Genomic DNA, 25,000 nt, shown 5'->3' with positions numbered 1-25,000 from the left:
TCATGACCCAAGGAGCAATCGATTACTTTTTGGGAGTGATTGGGTCAAAGGTCAAGGTCAAGTTCACAAAAAGGTCAAAAATGTTTTTCTTTGCCAAGCACTATATGCCAGAACAACGTGTGCATGCTGAATTGAATAAGAGGTCAAGACTGGGCCAAAATGTAATATTGCGATATTCCGGTCCGATTCCAAACACCAAAATTTGGAGAATGTTATGCCCCACACTCTGAAGATGGCCAGAAAAAAATAAGTGGCGTAGGCGAAGGTTTGCGCTCTACCGAGTGCCCATTCTAGTTTTTGTGTGTGGTGATTTTTATGTCCACCACAGTCAACAGTGTCTGTCTGTGTTTTCTATCTGTGCACGTGCATCACTCTCATTGCGTGTGTGTGTGCACGCGTGTGTGCGCGTGCGTAAGTGTGTGCATGTACCCGTGTGTATACATGTTTGTGTGTGTGTGCACACAAGTTTATGCGTGTCTCTTCTCCATTTGGCCCTGGTGTTCGCCCACTCCAGAGCCAGAGAGATGGGGAGAGAGATGGACATCGAGAGAAAGAGAGACAGAGAGAGAGACAGCTTGTCATGTTTTCTGCTTGAACTGCAGATAAACTCTTAACAAAGGGAGCAATCGAGGGAGGGGAGAAGAGGCAAGCAAGACCGAAAGAGGGAAAAAAAGAATGGCGTGAGGCGGAAGAGGAAAGTGAGCGCGATAGCAGAGGAGGGGGAGTAAGAGAAGAGATGGAGGGAGAAGGTTGGAGAAAAGAAAAAAGGGAGGCGAAGGAATATATAGCCTCTGGGAACTCTGCCTGCATTAATGCACAATCTAGCCCTATTCCCCATCTCCCTCCACTAGCCACTGACATGAAGACACACACACACACACACACACACACACACACACACACACACACACACACACACACACACACACACACACACACACACACACACACACACACACACACACACACACACACACACACACACACACACACACACACACACACACGCGCACGCACGCACACACAGACTCTGACATGAATACACAGTACACATACACACATACCGCCCGTGAGCAATGTCACACTGGGTTGGGCGTTTATTTCATCACACATGCCTGCCGGCTTTGAGTCAATCACACCCGCTGACACACACACACACACACACACACACACACACACACACACACACACACACACACACACACACACACACACACACACACACACACACACACACACACACACACACACACACACACACACTACGCCTGTGTGTGTGTGTGTGTGTGTGTGTGTGTGTGTGTGTGTGTGTGTGTGTGTGTGTGTGTGTGTGTGTGTGTGTGTGTGTATTAACAGGCATGCATGGCAGGCAGGCATGCACGTCTCTTTGATAGATGTGGCTGCCGTGTTTGATTGACAGCTCTGGAAGTGTGTGTGTCTGCAGCTTGGCGAATGGCCCCTTATTCCCCTGCTAAGTCTGTGTGTGTGTGTGTGTGTGTGTGTACGTGTGTGTACGTGTGTGTACGTGTGTGTGTGTGTGTGTGTGTGTGTGTGTGTACGTGTGTGTGTGTGTGTGTGTGTGTGTGTGTGTGTGTGTGTGTGTGTGTGTGTGTGTGTGTGTGTGTACATGTGTGTGTGTATGTGTGTGTGTGTACGTGGACGTGTGTGTTTGTGTGTGTGTGAGTATGCATAGTATGTGCCATCTCTCTGTGTGTAGGTTATTGTATATCTCCCCTTTTCCGCATACTCAAGCCCAGCATTGTCCTGGCTAAGTATGGCAGCTCGGAGGGGACATAAAGATATAGACCATTTGTTCTAAGGCAGAGCACATGGTGTGTTTTTGTCAGTATCCGTTTGTATTAGGGCTGGTAACATTCCCCAGAAATTAAATTCGAATATGGGTCTTAAAATATGGTCCGAATATCGAATATATTCGAATATTATTATTAATTAATTAATATTTTTTCACGTGGAGAAAATCACGCAAAAAACGAGCACTGGGCAATAGACACTTTATACAGTGGGGAAAAGGCTATTGCATGTCGTTCTACCCATTTATTTTGTGCTGGAGATTGAATAGATACGAACAACACAAGCTCGAAGTGGGAAAGTAGACACGCGTGGGAAAGTAGTCAGGCTGTGCCCTCCTAGTGGTGCAACACTTTGAACGTCGATGATAATCAGGCACACACGATGTGAAAGACTATCTTGGTCCGTCACTGGCGACTGTAGATGTTAGAAGCAATGTTATTTGGTCGTCAGTAAATGTCACTCTTAATTTAGGGCGTATTCATTCAGACCAGGATTGATAGACTTTCGTTTTGACCAAACGCTGTGTTTCTATCACCTGGAGTTGGTACGTGGACCCAGATAGTCTTTCACAACGGCACCTTCGCGGATGCGCGCTCCCTCTCTCTCACTCACCCACACACGCGCGAACAGACACACACACACACACACACACACACACACACACACACACACACACACACACACACACACACACACACACACACACACACACACACACAAACACACACACACACACACACACTAGCGTCACCCAACATCTCCCACTAAAATGTGGGCTGTACCTCGCTTGATTCCATTGATGCCTTGACAAACTCCTTGATGCCGCCTGCTTTGGTCTCGTGCATCTCGTGCCCAATTCAAGCAATTTGTGGCGGACGGTGCAAAAAATGTGAAGACCAGTCGCTAATCTCAAAAAAGCTATATTGCGACTTCATGGTGCTAACTCACACCTTGCCAGCTTCCATACCACTTTATCACTCGGCCCACTTTTATTCCGTGCATAGTTTGGGGTGGAGGTGTAGAGCTCCACGTTGGTAATCATTCACGAGAGACGACAACTTATTACAATGCGGTTCAAACAGCAATAAGAACTCAAATGTCAAATCAATCTGCACGAAGTTACTCTCTATCAACAAAGCAACTCGCAGTCCTTGCTTCCTTGTTGTGACATGTGACTGCAGCAGCTACACACAGGACAGTGAGGGACGCACCATGGACACTTAACGGAAGAGAATCAATGCGCGCGCTGCCCTGCGCAATATTTTGTAAATTATTTGAATATACATTTTTACGTTGGAATATACATATTTTTCCCATATTTGAATAATATTCGAATTTCGAATATGATTTTACCAGCCCTAGTTTGTATGTATATGGATCTGCATTTTGTGTGCGTGTGCGTGTGCGTGTGCGTGTGCGTGTGCGTGTGCGCGTGCTATTTAGCGTGTGGGTGTGTGTGGGACGGCATGTGTGGCAGCCGAGCTCTAAGCCCCTCAGATCACACCCAGAAGCAGTTGGCTGACAGTGACGACAGGACACACACACACACACACACACACACACACACACACACACACACACACACACACACACACACACACACACACACACACACACACACACACACACACACACACACACACACACACACACAATTTCATGGACCTCTGTTTAGCCAATGACACACACGCACAGACAGTAAACACACTAACGTAAACACACTCAATTATGTGTATATACACTCACACACTTACTGACAGAATTGCAGTGACATCTTGTGTCTTTGTTTCTCCCATGTAATGCTGTTTACTGCACATTCTCTCTCGTTTCCACACAAGCATCTCTACATTGAGAGGGAGCTTTTGATTGCAGACATTACGTCATGCTGTCACAGATAGTGTGTGTGTGTGCGTGTGCGTGTGCGTGTGCGTGTGTGTGTGTGTGTGTGTGTGTGTGTGTGTGTGTGTGTGTGTGTGTGTGTGTGTGTGTGTGTGTGTGTGTGTGTGTGTGTGTGTGTGTGTGTGTGTGTGTGTGTGTGTGTGCACGTGTGTGTTGGCGTGCATTTGTTTGCGCTTGCACGCGGATGTTTGCACAAGTGCGTTTGTGTTTGCACATATGTGTACATGTTCACGTGTTATTGTGTGTGTGTGTGTGTGTGTGTATGCCAGTCTCACTGTTTAGATATGTCTGGCATCTGTCTGATCTAAGACTCACAAACTGTCATGTGGCGACAGATTACTGTATCTTATGATGTATCTTACACACAGAGTGTTTGTGGGAGACAATACAGTGTATAGTGTGCAAATTCACACACACACACACACACACACACACACACACACACACACACACACACACACACACACACACACACACACACACCTGTTTGACACCACATTAATCCGACTGCCGCATTGTCCTATCGCTGCGACTGTAAAAGGCGTTGTGAAGGTCCTGCAGGAAGCACAGGCGATCTGCCCTGCTAAGGCAAAAGGCAGTAACTTCAAATTTTTCAAAAATGAGTTTTTGTCATATTTGCAATAATAAGCATCAGTTTTATCATGTGAACAAACATGGAGTTTGAAATCAGTTGTTTTGAGGGTAAAAAAAGGTGTAAAGTAAAACAAGCTGAAAATCCTTTGGGTAAACTAAGGCAGAAGACAGTAACTTCAGTTACTGCTTTTTGCCTTCTGCTCTGGACCTGCAGAATTCTGGAACTCTGATGTTCCAAACTGAGGCAGAACACAGTAACTTCAGTTACTGTTCATCTGTTAACAGTTAAAACTCCTTCTTTAAATTTCAGTCATGTAAATAATCAAAAAAATATAAAATGAAACTATTATATTATGAAACATGATCAGCCTGCTAGGAAATGTGTGTAACTATTATTTGAGGTAGTATGAAATACAAATACACACACAAAACCCATTTATAATTATATTATTATTATTATTATCAACAATTTATATGTTAATAAACATGACATTTTGTCATAATGACTCTAATAGTGTGTATACTGCTTAAATTATATGTGAAAGTTGTATTCGTTGCTTATTATTCAGATTTAAAATGGAAGTTACTGTCTTCTGCCTTAGTATGACTAATTGTCATTCCGGGGGCAATGCTAAGGCAGAACACGGTAACTTCCAAAAAAGGGTCAAAGGTTAACTATTTGTAAAATTATTTTTTATGAATAGATGTAGGCAGGCATACACTACAAACTGTGAAAATTACAGCTTTGTAGCTATAACCAGATTGTGGTGACATTCATTTATTTTAAGATAACTTTAACATCATTTTTCTCAGTTTCACACTCTGGTGAGTTACTGTCTTTTGCCTTAGTAGGGCAGTGATGACGTGACACTAAAGAGGATGTAACCTGCACAGTGTACAGAGGCTACTGTAGGCTACGGTAGCTCATATGGGACACTAAAGACGATGGGTCACCGGCACCCATACAGGAGTAACTGGCACGCAGTAGGATTTAACCCATTGATGCCTAAAGCACCAAGCCATTTTGGGAAAAGTTATGGTCAGCCTATGGAAACTATGAAACACCTCTGGAGCGCATATAAAATATGAAATGAATTGTATTTGAAAGCTAAGCTAATCATCTTGCATTAGAACTCGTTGATTCAGCTCTAACTTGTCAACATTTTGAATTGAAAAAAATCTAAAATTTTACGAGCTTAAAGCTGCTTCATGCGTCTCCTGGTGGTGGAGTCAGTGTTGCGCTATGCAACATCGGGCATCAGGTGGTTGACATGACAGGTCAGTAGCTACAGCTGAAACTAAAGATGGGGGGAAACCAGTACAGGAGCTAGTAGCTGTGCTGACATGCATTCATTGGCGAGGACAGTTTGAGAAAGAGTAATGTCGGCGAGAAACTGGTGTGGATCGGGAAATGGCCTCTCCTGGAATCAAACCTGGGTCTCCAGGCATATTGATGCAGTGCCCTAGCTGTTTGTGCCACGGCCGTGGCCGACATGCAGGATTTAAAGTGATACAGTCCCATTTTTGGAAATAAGTTTATTTTACATCTCCCCTCGAGTTAAATAATAGGGTTTTTACCGTTTTTCTCTACTTTCGACCGTTCTCTGAGGATGGCAGGGCAATTTTTTCCTCCATGCTAGCAGTTAACATTGTGAGTCCTATGAGACCAGCTGGCGGCTCATGGGACTCAATGTTAACTTCTAGCTTGGAGGTAAAATTTGCACTGCCATACCCAGAGAGCGGTTGAAATTATATGAGAGTAGATAAAACCCCAATATTTAATTCCAGGGGAGGTGTAAAATAAGCTTATTTCCAAAAATGGGACAGTATCGCTGTAACGGGATAAGGTAGCAGTACAGAGGCTACGGTAGCTGATAGGGGACACTAAAGATGGTGGGGGAAATCAACTCCAGGAGCTGACATGGGCTATAATGGGATAAGATGGAGTTTGATGGGATGAGATGGGGATGGGGTGAGATGGGATGTGAAGGACTCTGATGGAATGGGCCTTCTATATCGCTGATGTCGAAGCAGCGAGACACGGCGACATGGCCGTGCCATATATATAATGGATACGGCCTGGATTTAGGGTAGAGGAGTGCAATCTAAGTGGTGGATGTGTGCGCGCGTGCGCGCGTGCGTGCGTGCGTGCGTGCGTGCGTGCGTGCGTGTGTGTGTGTGTGTGTGTGTGTGTGTGTGTGTGTGTGTGTGTGTGTGTGTGTGTGTGTGTGTGTGTGTGTGTGTGTGTGTGTGTGTGTGTGTGTGTGTGTGTGTGTGGCATGTGTGTGTTTGTCTACAATAGAGAGGTGTGTGTGCATGCATGCGTGCGTGTGTGTCTACAGTAGTGGTGTGCATGTGTGTGTGTGATTGTGTTCCTGTATTAGAGTGTGGGTCACTCCTTCCAGGAACTGTAGGCTAGTCCCCGTGACGCACATGGCATGTCTCTCTCTTCTAAGTGGCCTCAGGCACTGGCATGCACTCACATGTACGCACACACTCACACGCACACACATACACACAAACACACACACACACACACAGGCAGTGCAGGCGAGAGGACACACAACACACAGGCAGAGCAGAACAGAGCAGAGCCTGCGAGGGCAGGCAAACCCACCCCCACAGGCAGTTTAGGCAGGCCCAGATCAGAGCAGGCGAGAGGGCAGGCAGGCAGGCCAGTCAGCAACACAGCCCTGGAGATACGGAGATAATGGCCCTCTGAGCCTGCACTGCCCTGCCCTACCCACCCCCTCCTCCTTCAGCTTGGTGTGTGTGTGTGTGTGTGTGTGTGTGTGTCTGTGTCTGTGTCTGTGTCTGTGTGTCTGTGTGTCTGTGATGCACAGTGCTATTCAGCGATTCCTGTTATAAGATTCTTGAAGGCCTTTTGGTGTGTGAATGAGTGTGCACGTTTTCTATACTGAGAAAGGAAAAACTCTCAAAGTAAACCGAGATAGTGATTGTGAGTTACTGTAGTATGACACTGAGTTCCTATACTGTTCCACAATAACACTTCACTCTCTCTCTTTTGCCTCCAGTTCGACTGCACGACAGCATCTCGGAGGAGGGCTTCCACTACCTGGTGTTCGACCTGTAAGCATCCATCAGTGTCCAAATAAAATGAGTAGAATTGCATATAAATATCAGGAGCTTCATTGCAAAATGACATATCGATTATGGGAAATGGACATTTTTGTATTGGGCATTGCATTGCTTTGCATTGCAAAATGTATGATATATATTTAAAAAGCATGTTCTCAAAATATTTCATTGGCAAGAATTCACACATACATGAAAGGCCGTCTGAACAGTCATTTCCAATAATGAGATTCAAAAAATGGTGTTTGCGTCATTTCGCAACGAAACTCTTCAAATATTATATCTAATAATGATTATTTGAATTAAATTTATATTATTTAAGAATAAAAATGTCAATGTGAAGATGTTAATGGCCAATCATCATCATCATCATCCTGTTGTGCTGTGCGTGCGTACGTACATGTGTGTGCGTGCGTGCGTGCTTGTGTGTGTGTGCGCACAGTAAGGTCTGTCTGGCCTCCCTAAGTGTTACCTCTTGTTTGTTATCAGTGGCTCTCTGACCTATGACACACTGCTGTGTGTGTGTGTGTGTGTGTGTGTGTGTGTGTGTGTGTGTGTGTGTGTGTGTGTGTGTGTGTGTGTGTGTGTGTGTGTGTGTGTGTGTGTGTGTGTGTGTGTGTGTGTGTGTGTGTGTGTGTGTGTGTGTGTGTGTGTGTGTGTGTGAGAGAGAGAGAGAGTGTGTGTGTCTTGTTTTACACATGTTGTATTTTGCATGAGAGGTGTTAAAGTGTGTGTTTAACCGAGTGGCCGTCTGTGCTATAGGGTGACTGGAGGAGAGCTGTTTGAAGATATCGTCGCTCGGGAGTACTACAGTGAAGCTGATGCCAGGTACACACACACACACACACACACACACACACACACACACACACACACACACACACACACACACACACACACACACACACACACACACACACACACACATACACACACACACACACAGCAGGTACGTACACAATAGGGATGGCACAATCCGCACCGAAAACCGAAACCGTGCTATTCCCACGCATACCGAACCGTGCAATCCATCACAAACCGCAATTCATGTACTGCCCAGAAAAATGTGTAAAACAGAGATTCTAGGAGTATCTTATCCAGTCTCTCTGATTAAAACATTAGCGTATAAGACCAAATCAGAGGATGACACAATTAAAAGCATACCATTTTCACATTATAAGCCTATACAAACCATATGTAGGATATTTAGTGATAAGTCCGATTCTATTAGCCAGTGCACCATTTATCATGAACTAAAAAAAAAGAACCGTAGAGAACCGAAAACCGTGACCTTGACACCGCGATATGAACCGAACCGTGAATTTTGTGAACAGTACCACCCCTAGTACACAAGGAGGTATGCGAATGCTCAATTTCTGGCATGAATTATTATTATTACAGTAAGTGATGAAAAGTTTTTCAGTGAAAAAGCTCACCAAGCACGTATACAACACCTCCTGGAAATTGTCACACCTGCTAAACATTCTGCACTTTCAAGTAAGCTGTGTGTGGTCACACTCACACCACCAACCACAACCTGCCATATCCTGTTCTATACTGGCCACACACACACACTCACACTCATACAGATAAACATGGTTTAACAACTGCAGTTCTTTGTATTATTTTATTTAACGTGGGGTATGTACGGAGCACTTCCTGTACCAGCTTTACATGGGGGGCGTTTCTTGACAGCGTCATGGCTAACTAAATTAGCAACTATTGGCAACCTGTTAAGTTAATAACTGGTTCGCTTTCGAAAAATGGGGTCTAGGCTTTCACACTTGTAGACCAAAGGTTGCCGGTCGACTCCCGACCCGCCAGGTTGGTGGGGGGAGTAATTAACCAGTGCTCTCCCCCATCCTCCTCCATGGCTGAGGTACCATGAGCATGGTACCCTCCCGGCACACTACTCTATTGCGGCGACATTCGGGGCTGCCCCCTTGCACGACTGAGGCATAAGTGCAATTTTGTTGTGTGGAGTGGGCACTTGTGTGATATGGAGTGCTGTGTCACAATGACAATGGGAGTTGGAATTTCCCAGGTGGGCTTTCACTTTTTGCTTTCACATAAACCCGGGGGCCGGATGTGGTCTGCCAGATGGTTCAATTCAGCCCCAGGCTTGTAGAGGAGAAAAATAAGAACGTCAAGAAAGGAGTACATCAAATATACATGCTGACTTCCACCTCAAGATGATTGACTAGTAAAGTGATTCCAATATGAAGCATCAATTTGGGATATTTTGCAAATGCGTTACTGGTCTGGCCCACTTGAGATCAAATAGACTTTATAGACCAGGGCTATTCAAATGGCGGCCCTGGGCCCAGATGCGGCCCTTGGTTGGCAAGGTTCTGGCCCCCATAAGGTCAGAACAAAATGAAAATAGATGTGTTGGCTATGTGTGGCCGTGCATATTTTGCGATCACTAACACTACAGGTTGGGGATATCTCTACTATACATTCACATGAGAGTGAACTCTTATCTAAAACAGTGTCATAAATAGACCTAAGATCCTAAGGCTACTAAGAAATGGAGACGCCAATATCTGTTCTGTCTAGAAAGCTATCCACTTGTTTCGCACCCTAACCTCAGACACTGTGCTGCTCGCAGATAAACAGATACTTGTTCGGCCCCTTCACTGGAGAGAATTTAAGGAACTGGCCCTCGTGACTTTTAATTGAATACCCCTGTTATAGACTCTAAACCTGAAATGAGTCTGAAAACCGTGCTCCAGAACAAACAGCCATAAAAACATATGGACGTAGAGACCATACATGTCCTACTATTGCCAATGAACCGTATTTAGTTTGCGATGGAATGACCCATCACTTCAGTTGCAGCTGTGCTCTATTTCAGTGGTTCCCAACCTTTTTCTTCAGGAACCCATATTTTTTTACCATTGTAAGGTTTGGTGACCCAGCGCCCGCATGAGAGAGTCACATGATTCGCTCTGTTTCCTGCGAAAACTCATTTTAGTTATCATTTTATCCCTCAAATTGTCTTTGCTATATTAAACATTTGTTCTGTTCTTGAATAATGTAAATGTTGTTGCTTCGATGCATTTGTCATTTAATTAACATGGGCTACATATGGTATTAAAATGAAACCCAAGAGGGCTTTGCGACCCCCCGTGGATCTTTGGTGACCCACAGGTTGGGTCGCGACCCATAGGTTGGGAACCACTGCTCTATTTGAACCAATGAGTTTGACTCAGTTTTACCTCATTTTTCAGTGTTTTCCCCATCATCCACTTGCTAGTAGTAAATAACCACTTGATGAAACAATGACTTCTTTCTACCTTACGGTGCTTTGATTTGGTTGAAGACGACACATAATTAGCTGCCAATGCCTCATTTAGTCCCAAACGATGGCTTTCATCACGCAATGTTTTCAGATTCATTGACTACTGTGCCAAGAGGGTTTGTGTGTAACAATGCAAGGCTGGCTAATCACCACTGGCCCTGATGGCAGTCCAATAATAATGGGCAGCAGTGAGTGAGAGTAGAGGGAAACAGAGGGATGCAGAGTAGGAGAAGAAGAGGAGAGGGGAATAGGGGATATAGAGTAGGAGGAGGAGAAGAACAGAGGAATGCGGAGTAGAATAAGAAGAGGAGAGGGAAACAGAGGGATGCAGAGTAGAATAAGAAGAGGAGAGGGGAATAGGGGATATAGAGTAGAATAAGAAGAGGAGAGGGAAACAGAGGGATGCAGAGTAGAATAAGAAGAGGAGAGGGAAACAGAGGGATGCAGAGTAGGAGAAGAAGAGGAGAGGGGAATAGGGGATATAGAGTAGAATAAGAAGAGGAGAGGGGAATAGGGGATATAGAGTAGAATAAGAAGAGGAGAGGGGAATAGAGGGATGCAGAGTAGAATAAGAAGAGGAGAGGGGAATAGAGGACTGTAGAGTAGGAGGAGGAGACGAACAGAGGGATATAGAGTAGGAGAAGAAGAGGGGAAAAGGGGAATGAAGAATAAGAAGAGGGCAGTCATGGGTGAGCAGTTAGGGCGTCAGACTTGCATCCCAGAGGTTGCCGGTTCGACTCCCGACCCCCAGGTTGGTGGGGGGAGTAATCAACCAGTGCTCTCCCCCATCCTCCTCCATGACTGAGGTACCCTGAGCATGGTACCGTCCTACAGCACTGCTCCCGATGGGGCGCCACTGAGGGCTGCCCCCTTGAACGGGTGAGGCATAAATGCAATTTCGTTGTGTGCAGTGTGCAGTGTTCACTTGTGTGCTGTGGAGTGCTGTGTCACAATGACAATGGGAGTTGGAGTTTCCCAGGTGGGCTTTCACTTTCTTTCATAAGAAGAGTAGAAGGAGGAGAGGGAAACAGAAAGGCTGTAGAATAGAATAGGCAGAGGAGAGGGGAATAGGGTGATGTAGAACAGTAGGAGGAGGAGAGGGGAATAGGGTGATGTAGAACAGTAGGTGGAGAGGGGAGGTGAGGGATGTAGAACAGTAGGAGGAGAGGGGAATAGGGTGATGTAGAACAGTAGGAGGAGAGGGGAATAGGGTGATGTAGAACAGTAGGTGGAGAGGGGAATAGGGTGATGTAGAACAGTAGGTGGAGAGGGGAATAGGGTGATGTAGAACAGTAGGAGGAGAGGGGAATAGGGTGATGTAGAACAGTAGGAGGAGAGGGGAGGTGAGTGATGTAGAATAGAATAGGCGGAGGGAGGAGAGGTGAGGGATGTGGAACAGTAGGAGGAGAGGGGAATAGGGTGATGTGGAACAGTAGGTGGAGAGGGGAATAGGGTGATGGAGAATAGGATGGTAGGAGGAGAGGGGAGGTGAGGGATGTAGAATAGAATAGGCAGAGGACAGGGGAATAGGGTGACGTAGAACAGTAGGAGGAGAGGGGAATAGGGTGATGTAGAACAGTAGGAGGAGAGGGGAATAGGGTGATGTAGAATAGGATGGTAGGAGGAGAGGGGAATAGGGTGACGTAGAACAGTAGGAGGAGAGGGGAATAGGGTGATGGAGAATAGGATAGGAGGAGGAGAGGGGAATAGATGGATGGATGGAGAATAGGATGGTAGGAGGAGAGGGGAGGTGAGGGATGTAGAATAGAATAGGCGGAGGGAGGAGAGGGGAACAGGGGGATTAATAGGAGGAGGAGAGGGGAATAGGGGACAGTAGAGTAGTAAGAGAAGAGAGGAACAGAGTACAATAGGCAGAGGACATGAGAACAGGCGGGTGTACGTAGAATAGAGTAGGAGGAGAGGGGAGCAGAAAGAGGCGGAAAAGGCAACAGAGAAAGGAAATGTGTGAAAGGACAGATTCTATCACTCTGAGGCTGCCGTCTGAGATCAGGGATTAAGGAGAAAGTGAGAAGGATAATCATTGGAGCATCTCATATGTGGAAGATAAATATATACTTTTATTTAGAACAGTACCAGACTAACGTATTGATGTTAGCACTTCCTCATCAGTCAAAGAACGGGAGTGATGGAGGAGATTCAGACAGGTCCAATGGATCAGAGAGTTCGGAGACAGAGCTTTTGTAAATGGGTTGGCGGGTGTTCATCATGAAGGTTAGGAGGTCTGATATGGTAGAGGTTAAGGGGAGTCCGATGAGGAGGAGGCTCTGGGCACGGACCAAAGGCCCCTTGACTCAGTACATATAGAGTTACAGGGACCCATCCAGCCCTCCCCCTGGGCCTTAGACAGCTGACCCCTTTTGTCCCCCCCTGTCCCCCCCGTCAGTGTGGGGGTGAGGCTGGGTTTGGAGAACGGTTGAGGGCTGTTTAGGGAGAGATGGAGAGATATCGACAGCATCTCCAGAGGAAAGGTTACTCTGCAGAAGAGAAATGTTTTTGATTAAGACGAAAGGTGAACTGGAAGGGAGAAGGGGGGAAGAGCCAATATGATAAGGGAGAGAAAGTGCGAGACAGACAGAGGGAAAAGGGAAAAAAACAAGGAGAGAGGAGGAGATTTGCCGTCGTGCCTGCCCTTGTGTAGTAGAACGAGTGCAGTGGAATGCAGGCAGGAGATTTGGCCAAATTTGGACACGAGAGCGGTGTCCACTTTTCCCTAAGAGGAAAACTGCAGTGGACTGGACATCTTGCCAATCTGTCTTTTGATCCCACATCCATTTCCGTTCTCTTCACTCACTTATTGTCATTCCTTGTAGCCATTCTTTGTTCTTTGTAGCCCTGTAAATCACCCGTGTCCCCTTGTCCCCCTGAATAATGTCTGTTGTGTTTTCAAGTCATGTTAACTTTAGTCTGATGGTCCTCAGGAACAAAACATTAGTACCACAGGTCACTAGAATAGAAATTAAATATAATATACGCATACATGTGTACACATATATATGTATGCGCACAGGCACACACATGTGCAGGGCTGCCGACAGCTTTGACTGCCCATATGAAAAAGAATTATATGATTCATATACAGCAAACATGCATGTTCCTTACATGAAATCGTATAGAAAAAATGTGCCAGATTTGCAAGAGTCACTTATACGTTTTCTAATATATGTCTATCATGATAGTCGATTATGGCCCCTTTTCGAAAAGAAATACTATATGGAACTTATACGCATGCCATATAACATGGCTGTATGCAGTATAAATTCTTATAAGAGTTTGACATGCCCACAATGCATAATACTATATTATATTGACTAAAACATAGGAGAAAACTACTATATTCCTATAGAAATAATGCACGTTGTAGCGAAGGGGAGTAGAGTTGCCCACACAGTAAATTCTGCAGTGCTCATTTAACACTTAGAGTTCATTTGAGTCCATTTGGACTTAAATGAACTCTGTAAGTGTTGAATTAACACCACAGCATTTACTGTGCAGCTGGGACTTGAATCCAGACCTTCTGGGGTAGTAAACCGGGGCTTTGACCGCTACACCAACGAGTCAGGGTCGTTGGCATGTCAGTCAGAACACACCCACAACCCTAGTGATGGTCACTCCATCACACTGCCTTCCCCTTCGGGAAGCGCACCCGTGCGGTTTACACACTCATGGTGTCCCTCACGCAACTGCCCATCATGCTTCTCCCATCCAGTGTGCCCCGTCATCAATGCTTCACCCATCACTGGGGTCCCTCACACCGGAGTCACCAATCCTGGGGGCCCCTCACATGGAATTACGGCTTACACCCAATGGGTACGCTTCCGATGGCCTCACGATACCATCCCACTTCTGACACCATTTGTAGCGAAGGGGAGTAGAGTTGCCCAGCTGGGACTCGAACCCAGACCTTCTGGGGTAGTAAACCAGGGCTCTGACCGCTACACCAAAGAGCCAGGCTTGTTGGCATGTTAGTCAGAACACACCCACAACCCTAGTGATGGTCACTCCATCACACACGTTTTATGTTAAAATCATATTGAAATCTTATTCAATTTACGTATAACATAACACATGTTCCGTAGTTGGATTTTACAGACTTTCTATATTAAGTTTATATTAAGTTTACAACTTGAAATGTAATATTCGTATATGCATTTTATAAAGTTTATACATTTAATTATATGCAAACGTTATTTAATTCGTACATTTCTTAAACAGTTTCTGACACCAATATTTATATGAATTCTGCACATTTCTCATATGAAGCATGAGACTTTAAATGTAAGATTAATATTCGTATATAACACAGGCCTAGACAGTCTAAATAAGCTCCCAGAAAAAAACAACCTGACGAAGAACTTAAGTTGTTTAGGTTAATATTACCTATGCTATGTTACCTATGCAAGTGTGGCATATAAAGCCCAAGATTTAGGGGGATAGGCCTACATCACTTTGAATATATATAGGCCTATATGCCTAAAGACAAATGTGTGTGTGTGTGTGTGGGGGGGGGGATACCCCTTGGACCCCTTGGGGGATACCCCTTGGACTTATTAGCAGGTGGTCACCCTAGCTGGAAATAAGCTACAACAAATATTGCATGGTGCACCTTTAAATATGGCATACACATAGGGCCTACTGTAACATATACAACAACAACATGGCACAAATACAGCACACATCTGATTGACATTCATCCAAAAACAGCACTATTTTCCAATCTTTTTACTTATAAGAAATATATAAGCCCCTAGTAACATAAATTGTGTATGACATATATGACTGAAAATGAATAAAAAAATAGTTAGATTTGTATATGTGGGTTTGTGCCTTGTATGATCCTTATACTATTCTTATGGAACAGATATAATCCATTATGCGTTTTTAATAAGACTTTTTCATATGGGTGGGGCCGTACAAAATCATCTGAAGGGCCCTTTGATTCGTTACATGTAAGGTAACAGTGAGGGACCCAATTCTGCCCTCCCCTCCCGCTGGGCCTGAGATACCCTTTGGTCCCCACCCCTTTGGCTTGCTTGCACAAAAAAGAGAAAAGGAGTCGCACACAAGCTGGATGCAATTCATTCTCATGGAAAAGCTGTCAAAGTTTGGCTACTATTATTTTTGGCTTTCTGTTTGCACAGAGTAATTGTGGGATATTTGCAGCCAGCCCGCGGGGAAATAACGGGAGCTGAATAGGAGGAAATAAGCTTTGGCAAGCTCACCTATATTTGGTGCTGTTTGCCAAAGGCTCTCTGTAGGGTGATTAAAGGCCAATACAATGATGACCCGGGCTACACTCCACCCCTGCCTCACTACAGAGACCACAACAGCTTGACTTGACTTGACTTGACTTGACTTGACTTGACTTGACTTGACTTGACTTGACTTGACTGTGCTGTGCTGTGCTGTGCTGTGCTGTGCTGTGCTGTGCTGTGCTGTGCTGTGCTGTGCTGTGCTGTGCTGTGCTGTGCTGTGCTGTGCTGTGCTGTGCTGTGCTGTGCTGTGCTGTGCTGTGCTGTGCTGTGCTGTGGATGTAGCCTGATTATCATCGACTTTCACTTTTTGGTTTGACCAAGAGCATAACAATAAACATTTTGCTAAAGGCTGTTTGCTTCCCGTCAAAGTGGGAGGAGTTCCCGATTTTCCGGGAGCTCAGAAAGTACTTGCATTGCTCTTGACCTGATTAGTAGCAAAGCTGAAGGTGTTGCGTCAGGGCACAGCCTGGCTACTGTGGACGTAGTATATCATACCCAAGTTAAGATGAGTGTTGTTCTCTTATCATATTCAATAAGGTTCCTTAAACCTCTTGGGGACATGGCCCCTGTCATAAATGAGCTTACAAGAATTGAAATGACCAAAGTCATAATGTATTACTAAAGGCCCTGTGCACTACCATGGCGGCGTAGTACTATGGTAGATACGTTTTTTTCAATAACTATTAAAATGTTCAGTGGTGGAAATATGGATGTTAAGGGGCTACAGCAGTGGTCTCCAATTATGTATCTTCAAGGGCCTAATTATGTAGAGCAAGTGAGGCTGCGGGCCAAACCAACGCCGCAAAAATAAGTTAGATACCCGGACAAAAAACAGATTTTCCCTTTCCGTATTCCCTTCTTGTCAATGTCTGCTATGAGACTGTTAGCATAAGGTCAGGGTCGCAACTACTCCTTTCTGGGGTGGTATGCAAGAACTATTTTGGTGCCCCTCCTCCCAAAAACAGGCATGAAAACGGGTCAGGGGTGAAAAATGTGAGAAAGGTGCGGCGTGGCGCAGTGGCACGGTGCGGCGTGGCGCAGTGGCACGAAGCGGCGCGTGTGCTGCAGCGGTGCGCGCAAAGGAAAGCTCCAACTTTGACCGTGAAAAAAACAGTTTGACCGTGTTCCACTAAGCTTAAATATAAATAAGTAGATTTTTAATATGTAACAATTACACTAACAATTTGTCCCGTGTCAAACGATTGACGAAGTTAGGCTGCGCTCTTTCTCCCTCTCCCTCTCTCGTGCGTGCCCTCTCTTTGGCACCCCCCTCTCTCTGGCGCCCCCCTGCAACGCATATGTCGCATATACTGTAGTTGCGCCTCTGCATAAGGTGTAACTCTCTGTGAATGCTTTGGAGAGATTTGATCCATTGAAGTTTTAATGATCGAAAACCACACTCATTTATGTTGTTTTGATCTCATTGAGGGCCAAATGTTTGCCATGCCATGCCAGGGCCGGATTTGGGCCGGGGCCCTTTGTTTGTAGACCAAGGGGCTACAGTGTGTGTGTGTGTGTGTGTGTGTGTGTGTGTGTGTGTGTGTGTGTGTGTGTGTGTGTGTGTGTGTGTGTGTGTGTGTGTGTGTGTGTGTGTGTGTGTGTGTGTGTGTGTGTGTGTGTGTGTGTGTGTGTGTGTGGGTTTGTGCGTGCGAGGTTAAGACCCTGTGTCTCCCGTGAAGCCAAGATGCTGTCTTATTTTCTATGGGGGTGTGACTATGTGTTATTGAACTTGTATCGTTTTGCTGATGCTAAGCTTTTAGTGTGTGCGTGCGTATGCGTGTGTGTGTGTGCGTGTTCACGCATTTGCGTGCATGCGTGTGTGTGTGTGCACGCGTGCGTGTGTGTTTGTCTGTGTGTATATACGCATGTGTGTGTGTGTGCTTGCGTGTGACCCTGTCTCTCTCTCTCTCTCTCTCTCTCTCTCTCTCTCTCTCTCTCTCTTTTGCAGCCACTGCATCAATCAGATCCTGGAGAGCGTGAGCCACATTCATCAGCACGACATTGTGCACCGGGACCTCAAGGTGAGTCACTCGGTTGGCATGGCAACCTGCCACCTGGGGGGTGGGGGGTGTTGGGTGGCATGACGACATTACCCAAGCCACCCGCAGCTCTGCCAACCCTTTGCATCCCAAGTCTAAATAATGATTTTTACGCACGCACACACACATGCGCGCACACACACACGCACACACACACACACACATCATATGTTTAGGCTCTCTCTCTCTCTCTCTCTCTCTCTCTCTCTCTCTCTCTCTCTCTCTCTCTCTCTCATGATGTTGCAGAGTCTGATGAATGGACTTTGAAGGGATGTTTCTCCACAGCATTGCTTTCTGTGTGTGTGTGTGTGTGTGTGTGTGTGTGTGTGTGTGTGTGTGTGTGTGTGTGTGTGTGTGTGTGTGTGTGTGTGTGTGTGTGTGTGTGTGTGTGTGTGTGTGTGTGTGTGTGTGTGTGTGTGTGTGTGTGTGTGTGTGTGTGTGTGTGTCCATATGTTTTGTTTTGTTAATCTTCACTGCAGTCAGTAGAAGGGGTGTAAATAATACCAGTAATAAATATGTATCGATGCATCGATCCTACAACTGACAATTTAATCGAATCGTATAGTATCGTGGGGCATTCGAAAATCAAATCGCTGGCCCCTGTCCAATGCCCTAGCTCCATCATAATAGAAGTGGAAAAGTAATTGGAAAAAACTAAAGCGAATCGTATCCTATCGTGGGAAATTCTTAAGTAAAATGATTGAATCCCTGCCTTAATCGATATCGTATCGTATGGTCATGGGGGCTGTGATTTACACCCCTAGTCAGTAGGGTCACCTTTAGGGCTGTCCTAAACGATTATTTTTCTCCCGATTAATCTATCAACTATTTTTTTTCGAATAGTCGATTAGTCAAACGATTATTTTTTCAAGTACTCCAGCAAAAAGAAAGAAACCGTTAAAATTAGGTCCCTGAGCTCACAATGAGCTTTAAATCATGATAGTAGCTTATTTACTCCGTGATACAACGTCCAATTCATACGTGCTGGGCAATTTTAGGTTTTAATAAAGTAATAAAGCATTAGTAAAGTAAGTAAAAAAGCATTGTAATTAAATGCAACGATTAGTCAATGACTAGGGCTGGGCGATATGGAAAAAAAAAACATATCACGATATGGATTACTTATATAATCGATTAGTCACGATTAGTCGATTAATCGTCCCAGCCCTAGTCACCTTTGACTACCTCTGCTTTACAGCACCCTCAACACAAACTGCAGCATGGAGTGGAGGAGTGTGTGCGTGCATCCCTGTGTCATTCTGTGTGTCTGTTAGGGCGTGTGCATGGGTATACGTACGTATGTGTTCTGTGTCCTTTTCTGTGTGTGTGTGTGTCTCTCTACTCTGTGTGTGTATGTGTGCACGTGTGTGCGCGTGCGTGCGTGCGTGCGTGCGTGCGTGTGTGTGTGTTACTTTGAAAGAACCAGCTGGAGTTGTTCAGAGGAGCTGCACTTGACCAGACCTGTGGAGAGCTCTCACCTCCCCTGCACTACTCTGTTGAATGACTTTGAATTTGCCAGTCAAGTATGGCTGCTCTCCAGTTGCTCAGACCCTGTGGCCACCCACTCTCCACCTCTCCCTCTCTCTCTCTCCCTCTCTCTCTCTCTCTCTCTCTCTCTCTCTCTCTCTCTCTCTCTCTCTCTCTCTTTCTTTCTCAGACTGGCATGTCTCCAGGACCAATGGCTTGAGAGAGAGAGAGAGAGAGAGAGAGAGAGAGAGAGAAGTGGGTAGAGGGAGTTGGAGGGTGGGGGGGTTAGTGACTGGCAGTTACCATGGCAACGGATATGACATCATCACTCTGCAGAGAAGAGCTGAAATGCAATCCTCTGGCGGTGGATTGTGTGTGTGTGCGCGCTTGCGTGTGTGCTGCTCACGCATGTGTGTTGTGTGTGTGTGTGGTCATGTGTGTCCATTTGTGTGCGTGTATTGTGTGTGGCCTGTGTGCTGTGGTGGTGGAGGTAATGCCAGCTCTGCTTCATCTCATAGGCAGTGCGGGGTCATGTCATACCCTCCCAGCTAGCCTGCAGTCCTCTCAGTGACGCTGGCATAGGGCAGTCATGGGTGAGCGGTTAGGGCGTCAGACTTGCATCCCAGAGGTTGCCGGTTCGACTCCCGACCCGCCAGGTTGGTGGGGGGAGTAATCAACCAGTGCTCTCCCCCATCCTCCTCCATGACTGAGGTACCCTGAGCATGGTACCGTCCCACCGCACTGCTCCCCATGGGGCGCCACTGAGGGCTGCCCCCTTGCACGGGTGAGGCATAAATGCAATTTCGTTGTGTGCAGTGTTCACTTGTGTGCTGTGGAGTGCTGTGTCACAATGACAATGGGAGTTGGAGTTTCCCAATGGGCTTTCAAGCTTTCACTTTTCATATGTGTTTGGGTGAAGGGGATGGACAGACAGAACCCTTAGAGAACACAACACAACACAGCAGAACAGCAGTGTCAAGATCAGGATACTGAGATAAAGGATGAGAAAGAGGATGATGATGAGGATGAGGAATATGATTGTGTATGTGTGTGTGGCTCAGGCAGATGAGGATGATCTAGAGCAGTGGTTCCCAACCTTTTTCTGAAGGGACCCATGTTTTTACTATTGCAAGCTTTGTGGTCACAAGATGCCCTCTGTTTCCTGCGAAAACTAATTTTAGTTATTTTTATTTTATTCCTCAATTCGTCTTTGGTCAAATATAGAATAAATGTTTAATGTAGCACTTACAATTTGTTGCTTCTATTAGTTAAATGCTTTGTCTTATTCAACATGGGCTATATATATTTAAAATGAAACCCCTTAAAATCAAGAGGGCTCCGCGACCCCCTGTGGATCTTTGGCGACCCATAAGGTGGGTCCCGACCCATAGGTTGGGAACCACTGATGTAGAGCAGTGATTCTCAAACTATGGGCGGCGGCATAGCAGGTGGGCACGACAGGTCTGGGAAAATGATGCTCAAATTTACTCACATGCTGTTTAGATATTCACATCTTGTTTAGTTATCTTGTGTCTTTCTTGTGTGCGTCCAGAAACTTGATTACACCTCCCTATTTGGTGTTTTGGTGCGGTAAGCTGTAGGCCTACTATTAGGCTGGATTTATGTGTAAACATTGTGTCATTTCAATCGCGGAAGTAATTTTCTTCCGCGAATGAATTAGCGCGAGTTACCCGCGAGGTATAGCGTTACACTTTCTATCTGCCGTCGTGATGTGTTTTCGTGCTTATGGTGTTGATGTAGCCTATGTGTAAAATGGATATTTTTAATCATTTTTAGTCGATTGTGAGAGGAAACTTTGCCGTTTTGGCTTGTTACAGTTGGCTATTTCCTCCTAACTATCAATAGAGCATTTAGTACTTATCTGATGCCTATTTCTTTGAGCTGTGAATGCTGACTTGTTTCATGCTAATTTCATATTGAGTATTTAGGAGGCCCCTCAGTGGCCATAACTTTCTGAAAATAGGCCCTAACTTGTAATTATTCATAACAATATAACAATAATATAATATAATATAATATAATATAATATAATATAATATAATATAATATAATATAATATAATATAATATAGTATAATATAATATAATATAATATAATATAATATAATGTAATATAATGTAATATAATGTAAGTAATTTAATGTAATAATGTAATTTATTATGTTATATTGTGCTATATGGTTAGGTGGGCCCCAGAATTTTTTCACATTTCAAAGTGGGCCTTGGTGTTCTGAAGTTTGAGAATGGCTGATGTAGAGGAGTGAGTGGGGTGTGTGTGTCTGTGTGTGTCTGTGTGTGTGTGCGTGCGTGCGTGTGTGTGTTTGTGTGTGTGTGAGAGAGAGAGAGAGAGAGAGAGAGAGAGCGAGAGAAAAAGAAAGAAAGAAAGAGAGACAAAGAAAGAGTGACAAGTGTATTGTGTGGTCAGGGGGTTGGATAGTGTATTAAGTATAACTGGGTACCTAGTGAGAGGAGGGTCCTCGTACCGTAGGTCAGTTTCATGACAAATGTGTATGGTAGATGGAGAGGGAGCACAAAGGTTTCCATCATGGTGATGGACCATGTCTACACAACACATGTGGGGTGGGGTACAGTGAACTGTCTGTATTAGGAATGGGACTCCAGTTTTGAATGTTAATATAGTCAATATATGTTCAAATTTAGAATGTCCTTTTAGACCTTTTTAATTCAAAAACTCGAGATGTCGGTTTCAAGATCCACACTCATAACAATACAGATGCCACATAAAAATACTTACTGTGTTAAGTGACAATGAAGACATTTTAAACATGTGTGTCAGAAATTCCCACACATACTGTTTACAGCCAGGGAGAATATTATTCAAGTATTATTGGAATTAGGGATGCACGATGTATCGGCCAGATGTATCGGTATCGGTCGATATCGGCCAATATTCAACACATCGGACATCGGTCTGATGGGTAAAACTGGGCCGATGTTAATGCCGATGTTTTTTTTTGTATGTTACGGTTCTAAAAGAATGGACTTGACGATGACTTTCACTGTTTGTCTTCTATTTTGTCTCTATTTTTTATCTAATTATCACAGGGAGTTAAAAAGTGTTTTTGGAAATAAGACGACATTCAAAAATTCTGTTTGTTTGCATCATTGTCATCTCTTTTTTTTAAAAAAGAAAGAAAAACATCGGTATCGGTTAATATCGGTCATCGGCCAAAACCGCAATATCATAATCGGATATCGGTATCGGCCGAAATTTTTGACATCGTGCATCCCTAATTGGAATATTCAAATAGTGGCCATCAATTTTCTAATAGTGCGTTTTCCAAAAATTCCCATCCCTAACACAGATACGACCGCAAGCTCTCAGTTCCATGGTGCATGTTCAAACTAATCGAGTCTGTGTCTGTGTCTGTGTCTGTGTGTGTTTTGCAGCCAGAGAATCTGCTCCTGGCCAGTAAGATGAAGGGAGCAGCAGTGAAGCTGGCAGACTTTGGCCTGGCCATCGAAGTACAAGGGGAGCAGCCTGCATGGTTTGGTAAGGATGCTCTCTCACTGTGATGATCATGGTGGTAGGATATTGAAGTGTAATGCCGTGTCCAGACCAAGAGCGAACTACGCTGCCTGGTAGCGTGGGTAGCAGAAGAAGTTTCGCCTTGAATTCGCTGTACTCGCTCGAGACGCAGCATTGACATGTTTGATTCAGCTAATCACATAACGGCTCTGGCTTGACAGCCTGGGACATTCGAAGATATGAACGTTCCGATTGGTTTTCGCCGAACAGCGTCAGAGCGAATTCGCCTGCGATTAGATTTAGTTTAATCGTCAAAATTCGCTCTGGTAGCGCAAGAAGCTTCGCTCCTGGCGAATTCGCTTTGGTAGCGCAGGTCGCGTGCCCTCCATAGAGAAATAATTACTTCCGTCGCTTCATTTGCTCCGTTCGCTCCTGGTCTGTACACGGCATAAGGGGATCAGTCCACATGGTTTGGTAAGGATGTTCTCTTTAATTATCACCCTGAAATGTGAAATGCTTCAAATGCACGATTATGTACACCACATGAATAGTCTCGGTACTCTCATTATGTTCAACATGATGATGATGAGGAGGAGGAGGAGGAAGAAAGTGTCTTCACTGTACTGTGTTCTGTCACTTTATTGCCCTTTAAAGGCAAAGTGCGGTAAATACATATTTTGTCAAAATTATGTAAAGATCGAAAATGGTCCTCATTTATCTTGTGAAAAAGCCTTATGGTCCAAATGTGTCCTGTTTTATAGATATTGCCATGTCCCATCTGCAGTAACTAAAATGTCCAACCTAATGCAAAGGCTTTGAAGGCATTTTTATCAGTGGCACCGTAGGGTAGTAGTATAGATAATCAGTAGGCCAGTATAGATCATCAGTAGAGTAGTATAGATAACCAACAGGGCAGTATAGTTAATCAATGGTTTCCTTGGGGTGCACTTCTGCAATGGCCTTCAAGGCTGTTGATTAGGAGGAGTAGGAAGATGATTCCACTATGCAGTGAAAGCCAGAGCTTACCATGCGCAAGAGCCCCAGCCAAAAGCAAGATCCATCCACATGGCTTCTGGGCCAGGTGTTCTGGGAAGGTCAAGTCTTAGTTATCAGACAAGCAGCCGTTCAGGGAGCCAGGGAGGGCGCAATGCACTTTTCAAACTTCAACAGGGTTCATCTCATCCCTCCCATTAGTAATGGCTTTTTAAGTATTTGAAGCCATTGGGTAAAATAAGACGCACATTTCAACGGAGTTCACCCCTCCCTCCAGTGAAGGTCTCTCATCTCAGCCCATTCCAGACCCTCTCTACAAATCAAATTGGTATGAGGAAGGCTAATGTCTTTTCCTAGTTAATGAATTGCTTGCCAAGGTGCTACTCTGCAATATCCATCAGAGTTGATGATGTTGATGGTGATGCAGTTGATGATGATGATGATGATGATGATGATGATGATGATGATGAATATTGGGTAACACTTTACAATAATTTTACATGAATAATAACGGATAATTTTATAATTAATGTATGATTCATGGTGAATTAACACATAATTTATGTATGCAGTGATGTTTAATCTATTATTAGTCAATGAGGAGTCACTATTGTAGTCATGATGACTCACCATTAAGTAATTGTCGTACAACCAAGGGTAATTAATGGTGTGAATTACAAGTGTTAATATATCATATATTAACACTGCTGATGAAAATCCTGATATATTGATCCAATCATACATGAATCCAACCTTAATTAATGATGCGTGCGTAATAATGGAATAATGTTGTAAGTAATGTCATCAGAGATGTGGACTCGAGTCCTGTGACTCCGACTTGAGTGTGACGAGTCAGGGGTGTGAAGACCAATCTTCTGTGTTTTGTTTGCATCCAGTTTTTAATAGCCTATCTCTGTGGTTCTCAACCTGTTTTTAAGGAAACGCCCACTGGACCTCATCGTAAGCCTCCCAACGCCCCCTTGACCTGATCATAAGCCTGCCAATGCCCCTCT

The 25,000-nt window shown here is 44.7% G+C and overlaps 1 protein-coding gene across 7 annotated transcripts in view; it reads left to right on the top strand.

Moving 5' to 3' along the window:
• Positions 1-25,000, top strand: part of camk2g2 (calcium/calmodulin-dependent protein kinase (CaM kinase) II gamma 2) — a 147,272-nt gene that overhangs the window by 63,325 nt on the left and 58,947 nt on the right. For all 7 annotated transcript variants that reach the window (XM_063191121.1, XM_063191120.1, XM_063191119.1 and 4 more), the window contains exons 4-7: positions 7,341-7,395; positions 8,164-8,229; positions 17,927-17,999; positions 22,916-23,018. In XM_063191121.1, the coding sequence (XP_063047191.1) occupies positions 7,341-7,395; positions 8,164-8,229; positions 17,927-17,999; positions 22,916-23,018 (297 nt within the window). The remainder of the gene's footprint in view (positions 1-7,340; positions 7,396-8,163; positions 8,230-17,926; positions 18,000-22,915; positions 23,019-25,000) is intronic.

The sequence above is a fragment of the Engraulis encrasicolus genome, chromosome 24, assembly GCF_034702125.1.
Source record: "Engraulis encrasicolus isolate BLACKSEA-1 chromosome 24, IST_EnEncr_1.0, whole genome shotgun sequence".
NCBI classification, from domain to species: domain Eukaryota; kingdom Metazoa; phylum Chordata; class Actinopteri; order Clupeiformes; family Engraulidae; genus Engraulis; species Engraulis encrasicolus.
The sequence above is the reverse complement of the archived record's forward strand: the minus strand, read 5'-3'. Positions and strand labels throughout refer to the sequence as shown.